The sequence below is a fragment of the Meleagris gallopavo genome, chromosome 13 (genome assembly GCF_905368555.1).
Source record: "Meleagris gallopavo chromosome 13, MGAL_WU_HG_1.1, whole genome shotgun sequence".
NCBI lineage: Eukaryota > Metazoa > Chordata > Aves > Galliformes > Phasianidae > Meleagris > Meleagris gallopavo.
In genome coordinates, this window is record NC_139416.1 from 15742339 (window position 1) to 15760541 (window position 18203).

Below are 18203 nucleotides of genomic sequence, written 5' to 3' on the forward strand. Positions count from 1 at the left end.
TTCTTTGATTCTATGTCCTTATTTAACGAGTGTTCAGCCCTGTGGAAAAGCCTTTTTGATGTAAACTAATGATAAAACTAAATGTTTATTTCTCTTACTGGTGTCACCCATATTTCCTGAGAATCACCTTTATTTCCATTAGAAAAGTTGTCTGCTTGGAATTGGAAATCTTATGCTGTTTCTCAGGGATTTTTGATAATCCCTCAGTGTTAGTGGTGCCTGGGATGAAGAAATTGTGTAATTTCTGGATATCCCAGCAAGAGCCAGCTTTAGTGATCACTTGCTGTGTGAACGCATGGCGTTCTCTTATGGTCATGCTAACAGTGGAGTATCTGTGCTAGGCATTTTTCTCCTTACCTTCCGCTAACATTTTGCAGTGACGGTCTTCACAGGTACAATAACCATGATGTACCATCCTACTAGAACAGGCTGCACTTGCTGTTATGTTCAGGTAACCTCTGCAGCTCATACAAGGTAGTTCTAATAGGTGATTCATTGTATATGGGCTTCACTGTTCACAGCTTTCTATTTAAAGCATATACAGTGCCTTGGACCATCTTGACCTCCCTTTTAATTCTTGGTGCCCAGACGTATAAAGCAAGGAGCACTGTCATCAAGCTTGTAGTCATTTGCATTGCCCAAGCAGATAAGAGAGAATTCAGTATCAGGTTATATAAAAATTCTTCCTTTTTTTATTAATTAAAAAAAAAAAGAAAGAAAAAAAAAGACAAGTGGTTATTTATTTACAGCAAAACATATCCAGCTGAGGCTGAAAAGGTGTTTGTCTTAAAGAAGGTTATATGTACAGAGAATTCATGGTTAGAAATACATAAATAGCAGGTGAGGAAATGAAAGAACTCAGAATGTTCCCTCTGTGACATTGTAGACAGGAAATAAGTACACAATGGGAGCTTACAAAAGTAACATTTCACTTTCCTTTACAAATACTTTTCTTTCAAGAAAAGATGAAATGAATATTGGCAAAAAGAGCTGGGCAGTGGGAGATGCAGACCATGGGTAACCTTAAAGCAATGAATTCATTTAGCATATCTTTTCTTTCTTCCTGACCTTTTCTTCATCTGCACAATGCCAAACTGCTCTATGCTTCAATCACTCTTCAGCACTGTGGGTCTCAATATACACTTAAATCTCATGCGTTTTCAAAGCAGGCCACCCCAGCTGCAAGTGAACTCCTCTCAGGCTGCCTTTTGAAAGCTCACATCACAGTGCTGTATGGGGAGACTCAGATCACTCCACAGTCATTAGTCCAATAGCTTACATTTATTACTGTTATTCTCTCTTCTTGACCTTGGGAAAGGAATTTTTCTGTTCTAATGGGGCTGGAGACCCCAGTACCTTGTCAGGTTAACAAGAGCACTGTGGTTTACTGGATGTTCAAGATACAATTAAGATTTGTCTGCTATGGGAGGAGAAAATAGAAGAGAGACCATTAATTATGATAGTTCACCTATGTCTCAGATCTCTAAATTATTCTCCTTGCAACATACCTTTTAGATCTAGCAGTAATACTGATATTCAGTGAATACTGTGTGAACAGGATTGTAGGGTAGATAATTTGTAAGAAAGTCACATAGAACTAGTAGGCAAAGCTACACGCAGTAGGCTTCATTCATCACTTTGTTGGCAGGCATAGAACACTTGTGTTCAGATGGATTGAAAAATGGAACGTAGGACTAAATTCTCCCTTCCCCACCTACTTTTCTACAGAAAATGCTGGCTAGAGATTTCATTTTTAAAATTCAGACAAATTTTGTATCACTACAGATAAAACTGCCTGTAAACTTCCATCTGTACCTCCTGCCTCCTCTGGCACAGTGGGAAACCTTGCAGAGTTCTTATCTGTTTCCAAAAAAGAATTTTCAGACTGGGCTAACTTCAGTTGGCTCGCAGCTGGAGGGGCTTGTAAATCTAGGGCATCTCATCCCCGTCAATTGGCACAACCTAAAATGCCAGAAGTTTGGGGAATTGATGAAATTCACTGCTAAAATATTCTGGAGATACCAGTTGCTTTCAATGCCTCAAACGGTGCAGTTAGCCACTGCTCACCAAAGACCATGTGAAGAACCTTAACCGCTGTCAAAGCATCTGCTGTTGGCAGCTTGGGCTGTGATCAGCTGTAAGCTGACGCAATGAATATCTTCTCTAGAAAAAAGCTACAGTGTCCTCCCAGGACACAAAACAAAGATATCTGATTAGATGCATATGCCTCTTTTTATCTAACAGCCCAAAGAGTCTGCCATTGAGAGAATCTCATTTACATTGTAATTTCCTCTCTCTGCAAAGACATGGTGGCTTCTTAACCTGTTCAGAACAGGGTTAAGATTTGCAGTATAAAGGTACCAAAGCAGATTTTTTTTTTCCAACAGCATTCTGAAAGATGTACGAAGGATTTAAAAAGCCCTATGTTAAGTTGTGACTTGAACTGTGCAATCTAATTTGGAAATACTTTTAAATTGGGACTTGCTATTCAATAATCAAGTATCATTTAACCTTAGTGTTAAACCTGTTGTTGAAATAACTGGGTTCCAAACCATGGTGACATTCAGTATGAAGTTGTTGTCTCTATGTGAACGTCATAGACTAACTTATTATTTCCTTTCTTTTAACAATTGAGAGGCAATCTTTACCATTCTTTTAAACAAAGAACAAATAGCCATTGGTGCAGATTGCCAAATTATGTAATAGTATGTGTACCACTTACGTTCTTTAAATCTAGAATTGGTGCTTGTTCAGAAAATTGTCATCAACTTCAACTTATCAAAATTGATGCTGAGTCACAGCTACTCATAATGTATGTGACCAAATAATTAGAGCAGCCAACAGCATTACAGTCTTCACTTAAAACAGACTTTGTTTCTCCCAAGAACTGAACAGGTTGTCTGCTCATAAGTATATAGGCTGCATTGCAGTTACTCGTATCTAGAAGGAGACCAAAGCCACTGCAGTAGTTTCTCCTTCAATCTCTTCTTCCCCAATTGCCTGCAGCTTTGATGTTCAGAGTGAATTCAGAGTCCTGCTCTAAATGAGAATATATTCTCTGAACTCATTCCACATCTCAACAAACTCCAAAAGCATGACTTAATCTGGGAAACAGTAGGAGAGTTTTGTTGCTTACAGTCCTGACCCATGAAACAAATGCTCCCCACCTGTGTCACATGAAGCAGTCTTAGTGGCACATAACTTGCATAACCTCTTTCTAACAGGAGCAAGCAGCTTCCATGCTTTTTCCATTAGTAAGATACCATAACTAAGTTCATCTATATATGTCAATCTTTAGCATCAGAAAATTTGTTTGGGGTAGGAAAAATTCTGCTAGAAATGAAAGAGGAGCATTCAATAGGCCTCCTTCCCTTCCCTCATGACTGTCATTGGCCTAAGTGAGAACTGGGTGGGCTGTTGTAGAACACCTGTAAAATTCTTCTGCTTCTGAAATGTGATGGAAGAAACTGAACAAAAAATGCAGCTGTGTTTGTTCTATTCTAAAAAAGATGTCTAGGATTTTAGGAAGAAGATAGACTTTACACTGCTGTTGATGGGAAGAGCAATGAAGAGGAAATAATACTTAGCTGGGTTGGCTGAATACATCACAAGTGCTCTCAAATGTGAGAAGCAGATATCTCCCTGGTCCCTAGGCAATGCTGTTGCTGTAACAGGTGAACAGGTGTAGTCTGCTCTTTCATGTTCAATCAGATCATCATTTTCTCCAATGCTGTTGTTTGAAACATAAGGCTTGTTCTACTTGGCAGGGGGTATGGGAAACTTTTTGATAAAAAAAGAACACTGCTATTTCTTTGAGTTTTTCTCAAAAGGATGCGAAGTGTAGTAAACATACTGGGCTTTCACTGTCTCCTCTGTCCACCAGAATAAAGTTTTACTATAATGGTGACCATCATTCCAGAACTGTTCATTGCATCTATGGATATTTTAATTATTCTATAAATAATTGAATGCATGTTGCATTTATAGGTGGAAAAAGTGGAAAAACAAATGCTTTATAAATGCTAGGGAAAAAAAAAAATCGACAGTGTGTTAGACTTCCTTCCGAATCTGGTACAGACAACTGTACTGCATGTGATGAATATCCTGCAGGTAACAGCTTTGAGGCAGGCATTCAACACATGATTAATACATGTTAGAATTTTCTTTTTGCCTTCACTCCATCTTCGTGTACAGGGCTGAGAAATAATCAAAGTCTTCTGTAAGCAAAGATCTTCAAAACTATTCCAAATAAGCGGCTATTTCCAAGTAGACTTCACTATCACTTATGAACAGTTCCTGAATTGCCTTTTTGTCTTCTGTGAGCAAATTAATGAGGGGATAGGAATACAGCATCAACTTTGAAAAGCGTTTGAGCACTGCAGTGGGGAAAGAAGCAGAAAGAAAAATTCTTTAAGTTCAATTGTGAATATTACGAGGATCTTATTCTGTATATCTTTCAAAGTTTTCTAAGATTTATGTTAAGAGGGATAAAAGGAGTCTTTTCATTACCTCTTCAGCAAATTAACAGACAACTCATGCTGCACCCAGCATGTTATTCATCCATCCTTTCTACTCTGTTTCTGCATTCTGTCCCTGCCCTTTTCAATCATGAATGCTGATACCTAAGGAATTCTTGAAGAGATCCTAGAGATATTTTGGTTCATTACAGTGGAAAACTTGAAGGACCCAGAGCATGAAGAAACAGCCTGATTAATAATGTCTGTTTCTTTGTTTGTTTGCTGCATTACTTGGACTGCTTAGCAGTACTTTTCCAAGCAGACTGACAAGTAACAAAACAAGTTGAAGTCATGCTGAAACCCCTTTGCCTTTCTTTCATCATTGATGCGTATAATATCAGCAATGCTAAGCATCTTTGTGCTTTTCAGTAACAAGGCACAAGTTTATATAGCCTGCAGAAACTGTAGCCACATTACAGAGAAAAGAATTTAATCTTTGGCCTTCCGTTTAGCTAATTAATCTTCTGGATTTGTTGCTGTTTTTACAGGCTGCAGCTTATCATGGACAAAAATGTTCATTTGGTCTATCATTATTGAGCAGCACTTTTATTTTGTAACATAACTGGTGTGTGCCTGGAACGATCACATGGTGTTTACATTGCATAACCTGTGAAATTCATTGAAAAGTAAAAAGTGAAAATGTATCCAAAATGATTATGGTCAATTTTATATATTCAGAAAGATTTTATTTTTTTTTTTTTCTAAGCTGCAATTGAATTCCTTCTGTAATTTCACGAGGGAGTTTGAAGAATATTATGTACCTCAAAAAAAAAAAAAAAAAAAATAGAATAAGCTGAAAGAAAGACTTTAAAAAATAATGTAGTGCCCAAATGCCAGCGTTACCACAGTAAGATTCTGACAATTACTAAAGACTGTTCAGGTGACTCATACCTTTAATTTGTGTTTTGCATCTAGTTTACAACACCAGTTCTTGTCATACTATGGTAGTGCTTTATATTTACATGGTGTCTTTCTCCTAAATGGTTTCCAAAGTGTTTCATACGTTGCTGCGCATACAGATTACATCAATTTAATCCATTACATTAATACTGTTACCTCTGCAGTGAGGTAGAGCAACTATTTGAGTAAAGGCAATATGGTGAAGGCAATGCAGAGCCTAAAGAGAAAGAAAATACCTTCAAAATGTGTAGTTCAGGGAGAATGTAATACCTCGTTACAATTTGCCCTGATGACGAAAATAAAAATATACTTGTTCATATGGAGAGTTCAGCATAAGGTGAGTTGGTTGGGTCTTCTTCTTTATGACCTGCCTCAGACCCTAGTGCTAGAGCAGCACATTTGGGCATTGTGTTGAAATGAAAAGGTGACTGAAGAATCACCAGAATCACTTTGTTGTGTGCTCAAATGCTAGGGAATGTCAGTGGGTGCAATTCTTTCCACATGGGAGAATTCAGTTAGCTTTGCTTGATCTACACTTTCATGTCAGATGCCACTCCATCATACTACCCCTCTGCTGCCATCTGTCATGCAGCAACAAAATGGAATGGAATCTGGTGGGAAGGTTCAGCCTCTACCGCCATACCACCAACATCTGCCTCTGGGCCAATATAATAAAAATAGGAGGCATTAATTTTGAGCAGCCCTCGTATGTTGTTTTCTTAACAAATATATATCTGCCACTTAGGTGCATGCCTGCTGAGTGATAGTGTGCAAAATAAAAGGCGCATGTCTAAGTAGAGACAGATTGCAAAAGATTGTATACTTTTTTTTTTTTTTTTTTGTATTTTTAAGGAAGTAGATAGAAAAATGTTTGCAAAAGATGTGGACTTTAGTGGAGAAGGACAAATACAATAATATAACTTCCTTGGGGAGTTTCTAATGGAGCTGTGTGAATTAATATATCCCATTATTTCTCATCTTTTGTAATATATAGATGGGGAAACAAGTACATGATAATAACTCAGAATACCTTCAACTAGAATGTTACCCTGATTAATGCAATCTGACGTGCAGTTTTAATTTGGTTGTTCTTGACTGGGAATCACAGCATGTAGAATCCTAATGAGCCATGGGGTAGTGATCACCAATCCCAGACACGTTTATCTCACATTGTGTTTCTGCTTGTGGCAGCTCTTTAATTTAGGTTATATCAGTACCCCACTTTGAGGCAGAAGTTTTTCAGTGACTTCATAAAGGCATTAAGGTTATATCCACATGCTCATCTCATTGCTTGACAGCAGACATTCAGGTGGTACTGATGCTATTAAATGCACCTGTTGTTCTGTGCTCTGAGAAAGTAGTAAAGAAAACCTTACTTATTACATGAAAACTTTAAATAAGGCTATTGGATAAGAATCCAGTTTTCATACAGGCATTTCCACTTTTATTTGAGGCTGAAATAGGGTTAGTATATAGTTTTTCAGGCAATAACACTTTGCAAAATGATCTTTCCATGTATCTCCTCCATGATGGAAATCTGCTAAGTTTTGTTTTTCTCGAGACCATACTGAGAGATTTTGCTGTTCAGTAAGAGCTGTCTCTAAGTGCCCCACTAGTTCTACATAGAGCTCAGTGTGGAGAAGGATTTGACTCAGCATTAGGTCATACCCTGGCTCTACCAGGAAATAAATATTGATATTAAGCCATGGCTAACTGCTGAACTGAGGTTTGCTGGGGACCCTCCTGGGTGCAGTTAAATGAGCTATATCCTAACACAGGTGTTGTAAACCTTATCATCCCTTTACTGACTCTCCTGTTGTAAGAAATGTATGCTGCTTGTTTTCACTCTCGGGACCCTCCATGAAACTGTCTTTGTGCTCCCTCACAGGAATGTCCAGTAGTTGGTGTCCACTTCCCTGAGCTTCTCTGTGACAGCAAACATAGCTAATTCTCAAAAGAATCTCTGTGCTTCCTCACAAGCACTCTCACACTCTTCATCCACATCCATCCCTTGATTTTTTTTATGCATCTCAGCAACTTGTTAAGTCTCGTTTGTTTACCCAAATCTAATGACTCAGGGTAAACCACAGGCCATTTCAAACTACCCTTAATTGCTCATTGTTTCTAAATTGCTATTGGTCTATTGTATGTCTTTATTTTTTGTTTTGACTGCAGAAAAGCAGTTTATAAAAAAGTTTATAAACCTCCAAGCATAATACAATGACCAGAATTTCCTAGCTATATTTTTGATAAATACAATAAATGACAACATGGCATATCACTCTACAGAGCAAGTAAACTTTACATATTCAAATAGTTGTAAGTGAACGTAGCTCCTTCCAGCCAAGTGCATCTCTGTCTCAAGGCCTTCTAAATTATTAATGTGGGTCCAGATTACAGCAGTTTAAATAAAGTTCTGAACTCATCTATTTTATTCTTAATTTATAGTGGTGCTTAGGGGATGTGCGGATATTTAAAAAGAGTAAAATCAATTAATTCTTGATCCAATTATTTGTATTAGCCCCTATGGGGTTTTATTTTAGAGCACCGGATCAGCCTTTCCAAGTTAAGCACCAAGAATGTAAAGCTTTCATTTAGAAATATGATGAACCTGTAGTTATCTTTTCCCTATCTGCAAATCCGATTCCTATTTTTGTCTTTTCATTAAGTTTTCCTTCTTGGCTTTTGTTTTTGAAAGGGAGCTCATATAAATATAGCAGATTTTTCTGAATATCAGGAAGCAGATTTTTTTCTTATAAAAAGATGTCTGAACAGGCAAAGGAATTCACCTTGAAGATAATATACCCTTTATTTTTCTGTGCCTTTCTGTTTCACAGCAGATATTTAGCTTTTGGAATCACAATCTGTGATTTATTACAGTTTTTGCCTTCTATAGACCCATGTGATAACTTCTGTGATTTGATCATTCTCCTTTTTCATCCATCTTGAACAGATTTTAGTCTAAATTCCAGACAGCTTCAAATACCCCTTGTGTTTGTATGCTCATTTCTAAAATGCAGAGAATGCTAGGGCTGATCATACCACTGTACTTGGAGTTACCCATCTTGGCACAGCCTCTGCCTATAGATATTGTCAGTTCCTTGATCTGCAGGTGTCAGAATCTCTGCTGTTTTATGCCCCCAGCAACTCTGTGCGTCCTTTCTGAATTGCTAATGCACCACAGCTGAAGCTACTGAGAGCTCTTCCTGGAAAAAAAAAGAAAATGAGTGCAGAAGAGAGCCAATATCAGCTGAGAAATCTTTGAGTTAGACACCGTTAAAATGACATTAAGTATTTTTTGAGCTAGGTGGCACATGGTGGAAACCTTTTCCATCATAGTCTTGCACTGATGGGGTAAATACATAAAATATATCTCTCTGCCTTCTCAATTGTGTATCTAAATAAAACAGGCAGATTTAAAATTATTTAACCCAAACATGTCTAACTATTCCCATCGTGATGGGAATACTGAACACTGCACTGTATCAGACTAGTGTACTAAGGACAGGACTAGAGGGTCAGAAAGGCTTAGGAAGGGGTGCCCTGTCGGATCTAAGATTCTTGAGGATTAACATCCTTGAAATCTAGTCACCATTTTACATAGCAAAATAGGAATTGCTTGGTATTGGACAGGCATTTGGAAAAATTCTGACTGGTGTCTTGTTTAATACGTGCTCAAGCTGAGACAAAAGGAAATAATACAGAAAGATCAGACCAATCACTTATTTTCAATTAGAGTTAAATATATCCAAATGTGCTTTCCAGTGACAGCATTTTTGCTGAGCTTACCAATCTTTACCAATCTTGGTAATCATTCCTCTGTTATTTCCAAGGTTCTTAATAGAGATTTCTTTTGATTCACTTCAAAGCAAGTGAAAATATTGTTTTGTTATATTATCATTTAAAGTTAATTAAACTGCAAATGAACTTAATGATCTCTCCAAAACAAAGCTCAATCACAACCTGTTACATATTAACTATCAAAATCAAAAGAGTCTTGCAATTCTTTGTTAAATGCACCAAAGAAGATAGAAATGGCCAGTCATTAATGTCATCCTTTCATAACATCAAATTTGAAGCTGGAAAGCTTGAATTGAATACATGCACTCAAATTACATCATTATGTTGAAAAAAGGGTTGGCAATATAAGTCAAATTTGTTGGAAGAAACCAAGAATAGATAACTGAACACAGTAAAATATGTCATTGTCTCCTCTATTTTACTGTGAGGAAATACATTTTACATTTTACCTACTGTTTTCCAGATTTTGAAGCCTACATATTAATAAAATGCCATCTTTTAGGTTCTGCTTTCTCACAAAATCTGTAGTGTTCTGACTTGATGTGGTCTATAAGTCAGATGTAATAAAGTCATTTTGGTGATTTTTGCTCGAGTGACACATCAAACATTGTCACTGACAATGAACAGGGATGACAAAACCTATTCCTGTCATTAAAGTTTGTAATTTTGGACTTTTGAAGGCTTATTCCCCAGAAATGCTAAGATTTCCTTATGATCTATAATGGTATTGCTGATGTTCAGCACTTCTGAGGATTAGCTATGTTATCAGTCCAGTTTATCCAGCCATATAGCAGGTATTATCTTATCTCTGGCGCATACAGTCCTTTTAGCATGTCAGCTGAAAGTACTTGAAAGGTGAGGAGTGTTATTAACTCTGACCCTTGCAAGCTTTTCAAATGGTTCACTTAATGTTTTTGCTGCTTAAATAACAATGATGTTACACACTGTTTGACTGGAAAGCAAATTAGAGAGAATTGCATAGGGCTTGGTTGTTGGTAGTACAACAAACTACACAAGGTCATAAAAAACTCTTCTACTGAAAGGAGAAACATTGCCTTAGAGTTACTCAGACAAAGTTATAGCAGGAGATCCAACTATAAATTTTAGAGCAACACTCTCCAGCTCCAAAGTGGTACTGGAGCACTTTTGGTGACAAACGTTTCATGTATTGATAATAGTATAGTGAAAAGAAAAAAAAATGATGAGGAAAATTATAAAAATAATCATCCGAAATGCAAGACAAGATTATATTAGAGGGCAAGAATGAGCTATTTAGTCAGCTACCTCTCCTGCTTAGTTTTGAGTGGAGTTCCCCTTCTGGTAGCACCTGCACCTATGCAACACTGCATCTGTTTTCAGGATTCTCTTTTCCAGCAGTATGAATGGAACAGTCTTTTTATGGCCAGAATCTCCCTAAGTCTGATTCCTGTCACACTGCTTTTTATCTGTTCTCCATTGAGTGCAGAGCTTATATTTCATGGGTGATAGTGTATTATATAGAGCCTATAATACTCAGTTTCAGTCAACATTTTTCTTGTGTTGTGGTAAATAATTAATGCTGGCTTGTATACTATGTGTGGGTGTGGTCAATCATTGAAAATATTAACAATTTCCTCTTTTTTTATTTTTTATCTTTGTAGTTTCAGGCCACAGTAAAGGAAGGAGTCACGGGTGTAATAGTAAACTTAACTGTTGGTGACCGAGATGACCCAGCAACTGGAGCATGGAGAGCTGTCTACACTATTATTAACGGAAATCCGGGGCAGAGTTTTGAAATCCATACCAATCCCCAGACTAATGAGGGAATGCTCTCTGTTGTCAAAGTAAGGATAATTTGCTACTGTACTGCATTATTACTGTTAAGTTTCATCCCCTGGATTTACTGCATAGGAGAAGGCGCAGCAAGGATAAGTTAAGAAAATACAGTTAGCCATCAGCCCTTATTTCCTTCAGCCAATATGTATAACTGCCTTTTTGTTACAGTTACCTTGCTTCTTTAGTGATAATAACCTGCCTGTTGCTATACTGTCCTAACTATACTGTCCTCGTGCTTAAATAACAGCTATTTTTGTGGTAACCATCACAATTCATTTATAGTAAGAGTTTACAATGCAGTTTTTTGGGGACTGAGGGTACAATTAGAATTCAAGTGCCACATTTTGTTCTGTTAAACCACATGTTCTATAGATGCCAGGGAAGTAAAGGACATGGCTTGAGGCTGAACTGGAGGCTTCCCTCTGGTCCCACATTTCTGAAGTATTATGAAAAAAAAATATTATCAGCTTTGTATGAAGACAATCCTATTTTAAACGCTTTAAAAAATAATTGAAAAAAAGAAGTTCTAGTTGCTGCCTGTTTTCTTTGTTTGACTTCAGAAGAAATATTTTCAATTCTTGAAAGTAATTGAACTTTTTTCCATGGCAGTGCTTTTGGCTTCAAGGTAAGAGTTGAGAAAATGGTCTGATGGTATTTATCATACATAGCTATTAAGTAAGATGTTCCGTTCAATTAATGCGTACTACATCATAAATAAGCATGTACATATGGGAATTATGTGTTTGAGGTATAGAAAAAATGCATACAATTTTAAATAGAGAAGCGTCTAAATCTTTCACCAAGTGTGACCAGTCAGCTCCCCAGTAGTAAAACTCAAATGGAGCTGTTTAAAAATAACAGCCAAACTCCTATGAACTCTACTCTGTGAGTGTGAAGGAAGAAATTAGGAAAATTTTAGGAGCAACCTATGTGTGTTACCCTCCAGGCATGGTCAATTTTTTGCTTTTCACTGTTGGTACATAAAGACACACTTTATAATTATTGGCATGTCTTATGCTAAACTCTTGACCAAATATCAGATGCAATAAATGCTTTGTCCTTTTCTGGCTAATTTTGTCTCCTGAAAGCTTCCAGGAGTGGGGTATGAGCGGTTGAGTGTTAAGTACTCTCTTTGTTTTACAGCCTTTAGACTATGAGATTTCAGCATTTCACACGTTGCTGATAAAAGTTGAAAATGAAGATCCGCTGATTCCAGACATAGCCTACGGCCCCAGTTCCACAGCAACAGTTCAGATCACTGTTGAGGATGTGAATGAAGGCCCTGTTTTCCACCCAAACCCAATGACAGTGACAAAACAAGAGAACATCCCTATTGGCAGTATTGTGTTAACAGTAAATGCCACTGATCCAGACACTTTGCAGCATCAGACTATCAGGTGAGTGCACTACTCTTCAACTGTCATCCATCCAAACTTGTCTTTGTCTATTGACCAAAAATTTGTCTGCCAATAGAAAATTAAAGTTTTTTGGGCTGTAGATAATAAATTGAAGAAGAGTTTTTTCTTGCATTGAAGAAATACAGTATGGTAAAGACAAAGTGCTGCATTAGGCAGGGAACAACAGTCAGATACAGCAATCTGACTCTCAACAGTATTATTCAGAGCAGGGGGGAGATACTGATGCCCTTTGGGATTTGGGCTAAGTTTAAAAAACAGTTATTGAAGTTCTCCATACGTTTACAGATTGCCATGAAAAACCAGTGGAATCATATTGGTTATTGTTAACACTTGATTTTGGAATACTATAAGAGAAAAGTAAAGAAAATAGGTAGATTTGGTTATTAAAATCAACAATGAGACACTATTATCTAAATTTCCCCCCTCGACTTGTTGAATTTCTTCTAACTGCATTGGCTCTGAAATTGTAGGAAATGCCATCAAGTCACTGAAAACTTAGCTTTATGTGTTGTGTATGACCAGCTGTCATCAATGCTTTTTGCAATCCAGCACACTTAACAAAGGCACTCTTAAATCTTGACTATTACTATTACATAAACTAAAAAGAAGTTTCACAGAAGTTTTTTATACCTGTGTAGCTAGAGCCTGGGATGTTTTTAACCAAAAGCAAGATTTTCTTTCTCATTCTTCACGTGCAGAAAAGAACAGAAACAAGCTAGTTTGAGTTAGGATTGAAGTGTGATCATATATGGAAGCTATTTTAAAGGAAGTGTCTGTCTTAGAGATATTTTCCAACCTGTAAGTTAGTAGAAAATAATGCAGATATAATGGAAATTTGGGAAATAATGGAATTACTGAGGAAAGTTACCTGTATGCACTTCTTTTGCTAAAATAACAGAAAAGCTTAAAACAGCATTCTTTAATTATGCTGGTATTATTGAATCACAGAGCTACCAGCAGTGACAAAGACTGCAGTATATAGGAACAGCATCTCCAATTAGAGCAGTGTGAAATTGTATGAATAAAGGCCAAATGTGCTTACTAGTTTGGATCTGACAGAAAGGTTTTATCTTCAAGTTTCTATGAGTAGATGTTGTGTTTAGAGTGGGGGCCTTGGTCCGGGTTTATGGAGGTTGCACACCAAACCACACAGTTCTCAGAACCTGCTGTTATATCATCAGTGTCCTTACTGTGATTACACTGTAATAAAGGCCAAGCAGACAAAATGCAGAGTTTTAAACAAGATATTACACTAAATATCAATGACCATGAGCAAGCAATGTTGTGTGTCTACAAGAGGCAATGAATATCAGATTTTGATTGTGTGTGCTGCGTGGACAACGTCCATCAGTGCCAACAAAATATGTATCTGTTCAAAATGTGCAGATGGATACAAACAAAAGAACGATAGAGGACTGATAATTTTACTTTTCATTATTTTCAGCCTATATAAACTGAGGTCTCCCTAATTGCAACATCATTTCTTATTAGTTCTCTATGTAAGATTTGTAGAAGAGGATGTTGACTATTTGTAATCAGCAGATTTGGTTACTCTAGTAATACAATACCGTAAATGCATTTCAAGAACCATCAATAGTGTACTGAAACCTTTGGTGCCAATGTCCATTTGTAGGTTGAATTTATGTCTTGAACTTCCCATGTCTGAATCAATTCAAATTATTTATCTCTTTGAGAAATTCCTAAGGACAGCTGTACTTCAGAAGCAATTTTCTTTCTCACTCTTTAGCTTGATGTGTTTTTGCAGTCTGAGAAACAATTTCATTTAGAAGCTCAGAAAAGCTGGCAAAAATATATTCTAGTGAAGAAAATATGACTCCAAGGCTCAAAAGCACACAGTGTGCTACCTGTTTTGTACACAATTAGCAGTGAATTTTCATAGTGTCAACTCTTCTTTAATGTACTGATGTTAGCATTTCAAAGATACTCAAGTTAGAAACATCATCCTGGAAACAAAAATCACATGCTCGTATTGACCAGCCATATAATGTAGGCATCAAGTTTAATATCACTCTAAATTATACCTGTTTAAAACTGGGCTAACACTGACTTTTGTGACTATAGCCAGAGCTGTGATTTCCTCTGAAAAGGCTGCAATGACTATAATGAGTTTTAGATTATGGATATTGAAGAAAGGAAGAATCAGACAGAAGCAGGGGATTTACGTTTGGGTGGGAAATAACATTTGTTCCTCTGTGATCACTGCCAGAAAGAAAAGGAACTTGCTCAACTTGGATCACGTTTCTTAGATTCATTAACCTATTTTTAAAAGTGTTTAATTCCCTCTTGTTTCCAACTTTTCTAGAATTAAGAAAAAAAAAAAGAAGGAAATCCAGCAGGCCCCATTTTAATTATAACCCAACAATTTATTAATAGAACAGTAATGAAGTTTCTGAAATTTGATTTCTTAATCAGGGATCATTGTTATTTTTGTGCCAGATTTAATAGTTTAATTTTGGCTGCCTCTTCCCAACCTCTGAAATTTTAATCAGAAGTTTCAAGTGTACGTGTCAATGAGAAGTTAAAGGCCAAATTTAATAACATTTTCCACCTTGGGAAATTAAAAGAAGAGCCTTATTCTCTGAAATCCAGTATTAACAGTAGATCTTAATTAAACACAGTTATGGTCCTCAATATTTTGTCTGTGAGGAGAAGTTGATTTAAGTATTTTTTCCTTTTTTGGATTCAAGAAGTCCACGATATTCAGTAGTTAGGCTTTTAACTATGTGTAAATAAGTTGTTTACTGGGGCTTATTTATAATTTTTAATTAAATCAACATTCTTCTCTGGTTTCATGGCTTATCATGGCAATGTATTTTTATTACCTACTGTGCTCTTGGATTTTAAATTATTTATGTAAATATATTATTGCAGTATTTATTCTCAGTAAGCAACGTGACTAAATGCTTCAGAGATATCTTCACAGGAGAAGTTTATTATAGCTCTAAAGCATATCTAATTCATTAAGTAGAATTTAAATATAGCATTTGAAGCTGGAGAACTCAGAACCCAAAACTGCAGTGAGTTTCAAGGGAATAAGAAAGACAGCCATAAATGAAGTGGTTTATGCAAGATATATATTTATATGTGTCTGTAATTGTTTTTATCTGCACCTGATTCCAGCTGACTCCACATAATGTAAGAGGTTTCTGGAAGCACTGAATAATCTATTCAGTCAATATCTGAGGGATCAATTTTGCATACTTTGTTTCACATCACGCCTTTTAAAGTGCTTTTGTTGCAGATGGAGGTCAACAGACTTGCTTTTTGTAATACACTACCATCACATACAGAAGTACTATATAATGAGAGATAGAAAGTTGTAAGCAGTGAACCTTATGAAGTAGCATGCTTAGTCATTGTTAAATATATCTCCTAGAGTCTGAAGGGCTTGACTTTGATTCCTAACAACAGGAGATTTGTTTTTTCCTGGTGCAGACAGAAGAACAGTTCTATTGTTATAAATGAATGGCTGAGCCATGCTTTCTGCATGCAGCACCAGAGTTTTTCACTGTAAGTTATACCCAAGAGCATCTTGAGTTGGCTCTGCAGTTTTATTTATGACCTGCCTGAACCCAGCCACTGGGAATTTGTAGCACAACTCTAGATCTGAAGTTGCTGTATATTGGGCAGTGGAAATTATTTTTCTTTTCCTTTCTCATTTAAGTTAGAAGGAAAGCCAGGTAGAGAGGGAAGCTACTTGAAGCAAAACTTTTTCCTCTTCTGTCTCGTGGTACCAAAATTTGAAACACAGAAACACTGACTCTAGAGGGTTGCATGTACTAGGGCAGGCAGGCAGAGATGGAAAAGGAGAGGTGCCAATTCCATCATGACACACAATTTCCACCATAGTTTTAGGTGCTCACCAATCAATAATTAGCTTGACAGCTCACTGCAGAACAGCTGTGTTGTTTTGTTTTTTTTACTAAAATTTACTGAATGTGTTAGTACCAGCAGTCTTGTTAATCATCGTGATAAATAGGTCCAATTATTGTATTATTGATATCTGAAGGGAACTAAATTGTTTTGGGTTTTTTTTTTCATTTTTTTCTTGACCAAAGAGATTTCCATCTTTTGTTTACTAAACAAAGTAAGCATGCCCCATTCAACAAACTCTTTAGGCCTACAGCAAGACAGGGTGAGAGCAAAATTGCTTCTGCACCAGTTTTGCTCTCCTTTCACACACATGACCAGACTGGTATAACTTTGGAAGAGTGATATTGGCTCAAGATAGTGGCTCAAACCAGGCCCTTTTTCTCCTGTTTACATGGTTTGCAGTTGGCCAGCGCTGTTCAGACAGTTCAGTCTGAATTAATGTAGTGGAAGCAGCTGATAAAAATCAGAATCTCTGGTGGAAATTTCTGAGATCAGACTGAAGAGAGTAAAAGGGAGTAAAATCCTGGTGCTGAGAGGATTAAAACATCTGCAAAATCTGGAAACCTGATCCTAAAGAAACTGTGGGCAGGATCTTACACTGACTGCTCAGAAAAGCCACTTTCACCTGTTATCTTCAGTATCAGAGCTACACTATTGCAGGTCCTTCTCTTCCTCAGACTAGTAAACAAATGTTGATAGTTTGCTTCCCAAAACTCTGTTATTCAGTCCTCTTATTACTCATGGGGATTCCCTGGTTTAATTTACAGCCAACCTGTCAACATCTCCTGTTTAACACCTTGGGAAGGTCCTAGGATCCTAAACTGCTTCATGCATTTATCTTGGTAAACAGCTCCCCAGTTGTTTTTGTGTTGTTTGTTTTTTCCCTTCTTTATTGATATTCCCTGTCTCTGCATTAGGGCAGATGTTAGCCCTCTTCTCTTGTTTTCTGATTTTGCATGTCTTCATTTTTAGTGTTTAAGGACAATCCCATGTAACCAGTTGATGCTTTGATATCCTGGCTTTTGCCTTGCAGGGAGGTGGGGCAACCTTCCCATGCTCTCTTTTGCTTATTTGTACTAACATCATAAAACTTTTGTTCTTCCTAACTGCTGCCAAGATTTGGGGGAAATATTAACATATGTGAACAGGCAGCTTTTAGAGTTGTTTTTTTTTCTCATCCACTAGCATATGAAAGGAAGTCCAGCAATGAGAAAATTTTCAATCTTAAATCTGCATAAAGCAAGGGTCCTAAGAATTCTCAATCCAACGATTGAAGGTTGCTGTGAATCAAAACAGTAATTCAGAGTTTTGAAGGGAACCTATCTACCAGCAGCCAGCCTCTAACACAAGGCTGTCAAAGATTGTATTCCTAAAATTTTCTGTTCTGCTTTACTGTGTTGGCATAAATCATACTTAATATGTTGATATTAAAGCTGTATGTGATAGAATTGAGAACCTCTGTATCCATGTAATCAAATAAGCCATAAAAACCAATTTTAACTTCCCTTGATATTACCTTAAGAATCTAAAATTCTTGATTAATAAGGATGAATGTAACATTTAAGAGGAGTTTAATTACACCCTCTGTCTTTATCTCACATAACAATATTATGCCACATTATGATTTCAACTATGTCAGCACTCAGAATGAATGACTGTGAACTGTGAAATTATAGGCCGCATTTTTCATGTCACTGACTAAACAATATTGCAGATCTTCTTGAGGAAATACAACAATAGGATATATCAGTCACAAGTTATGCTTGCAGTGGAAGCCAGATCTTGACAATAACTCACTTTGTCATTACTGTTCTCTTCTGGTTTCAAAGAAGGCAGGATTTTGCCTCTGGAAGAAGTA

The 18203-nt window shown here is 36.8% G+C and overlaps 1 protein-coding gene across 4 annotated transcripts in view; it reads left to right on the plus strand.

Moving 5' to 3' along the window:
• The window catches only part of CDH13 (cadherin 13), a 431693-nt gene that overhangs the window by 364265 nt on the left and 49225 nt on the right, over positions 1–18203 (plus strand). For all 4 annotated transcript variants that reach the window (XM_010718092.4, XM_010718093.4, XM_085235261.1 and 1 more), the window contains exons 9-10: positions 10859–11041; positions 12177–12430. In XM_010718092.4, coding sequence (XP_010716394.1) covers positions 10859–11041; positions 12177–12430 — 437 coding nt within the window. The remainder of the gene's footprint in view (positions 1–10858; positions 11042–12176; positions 12431–18203) is intronic.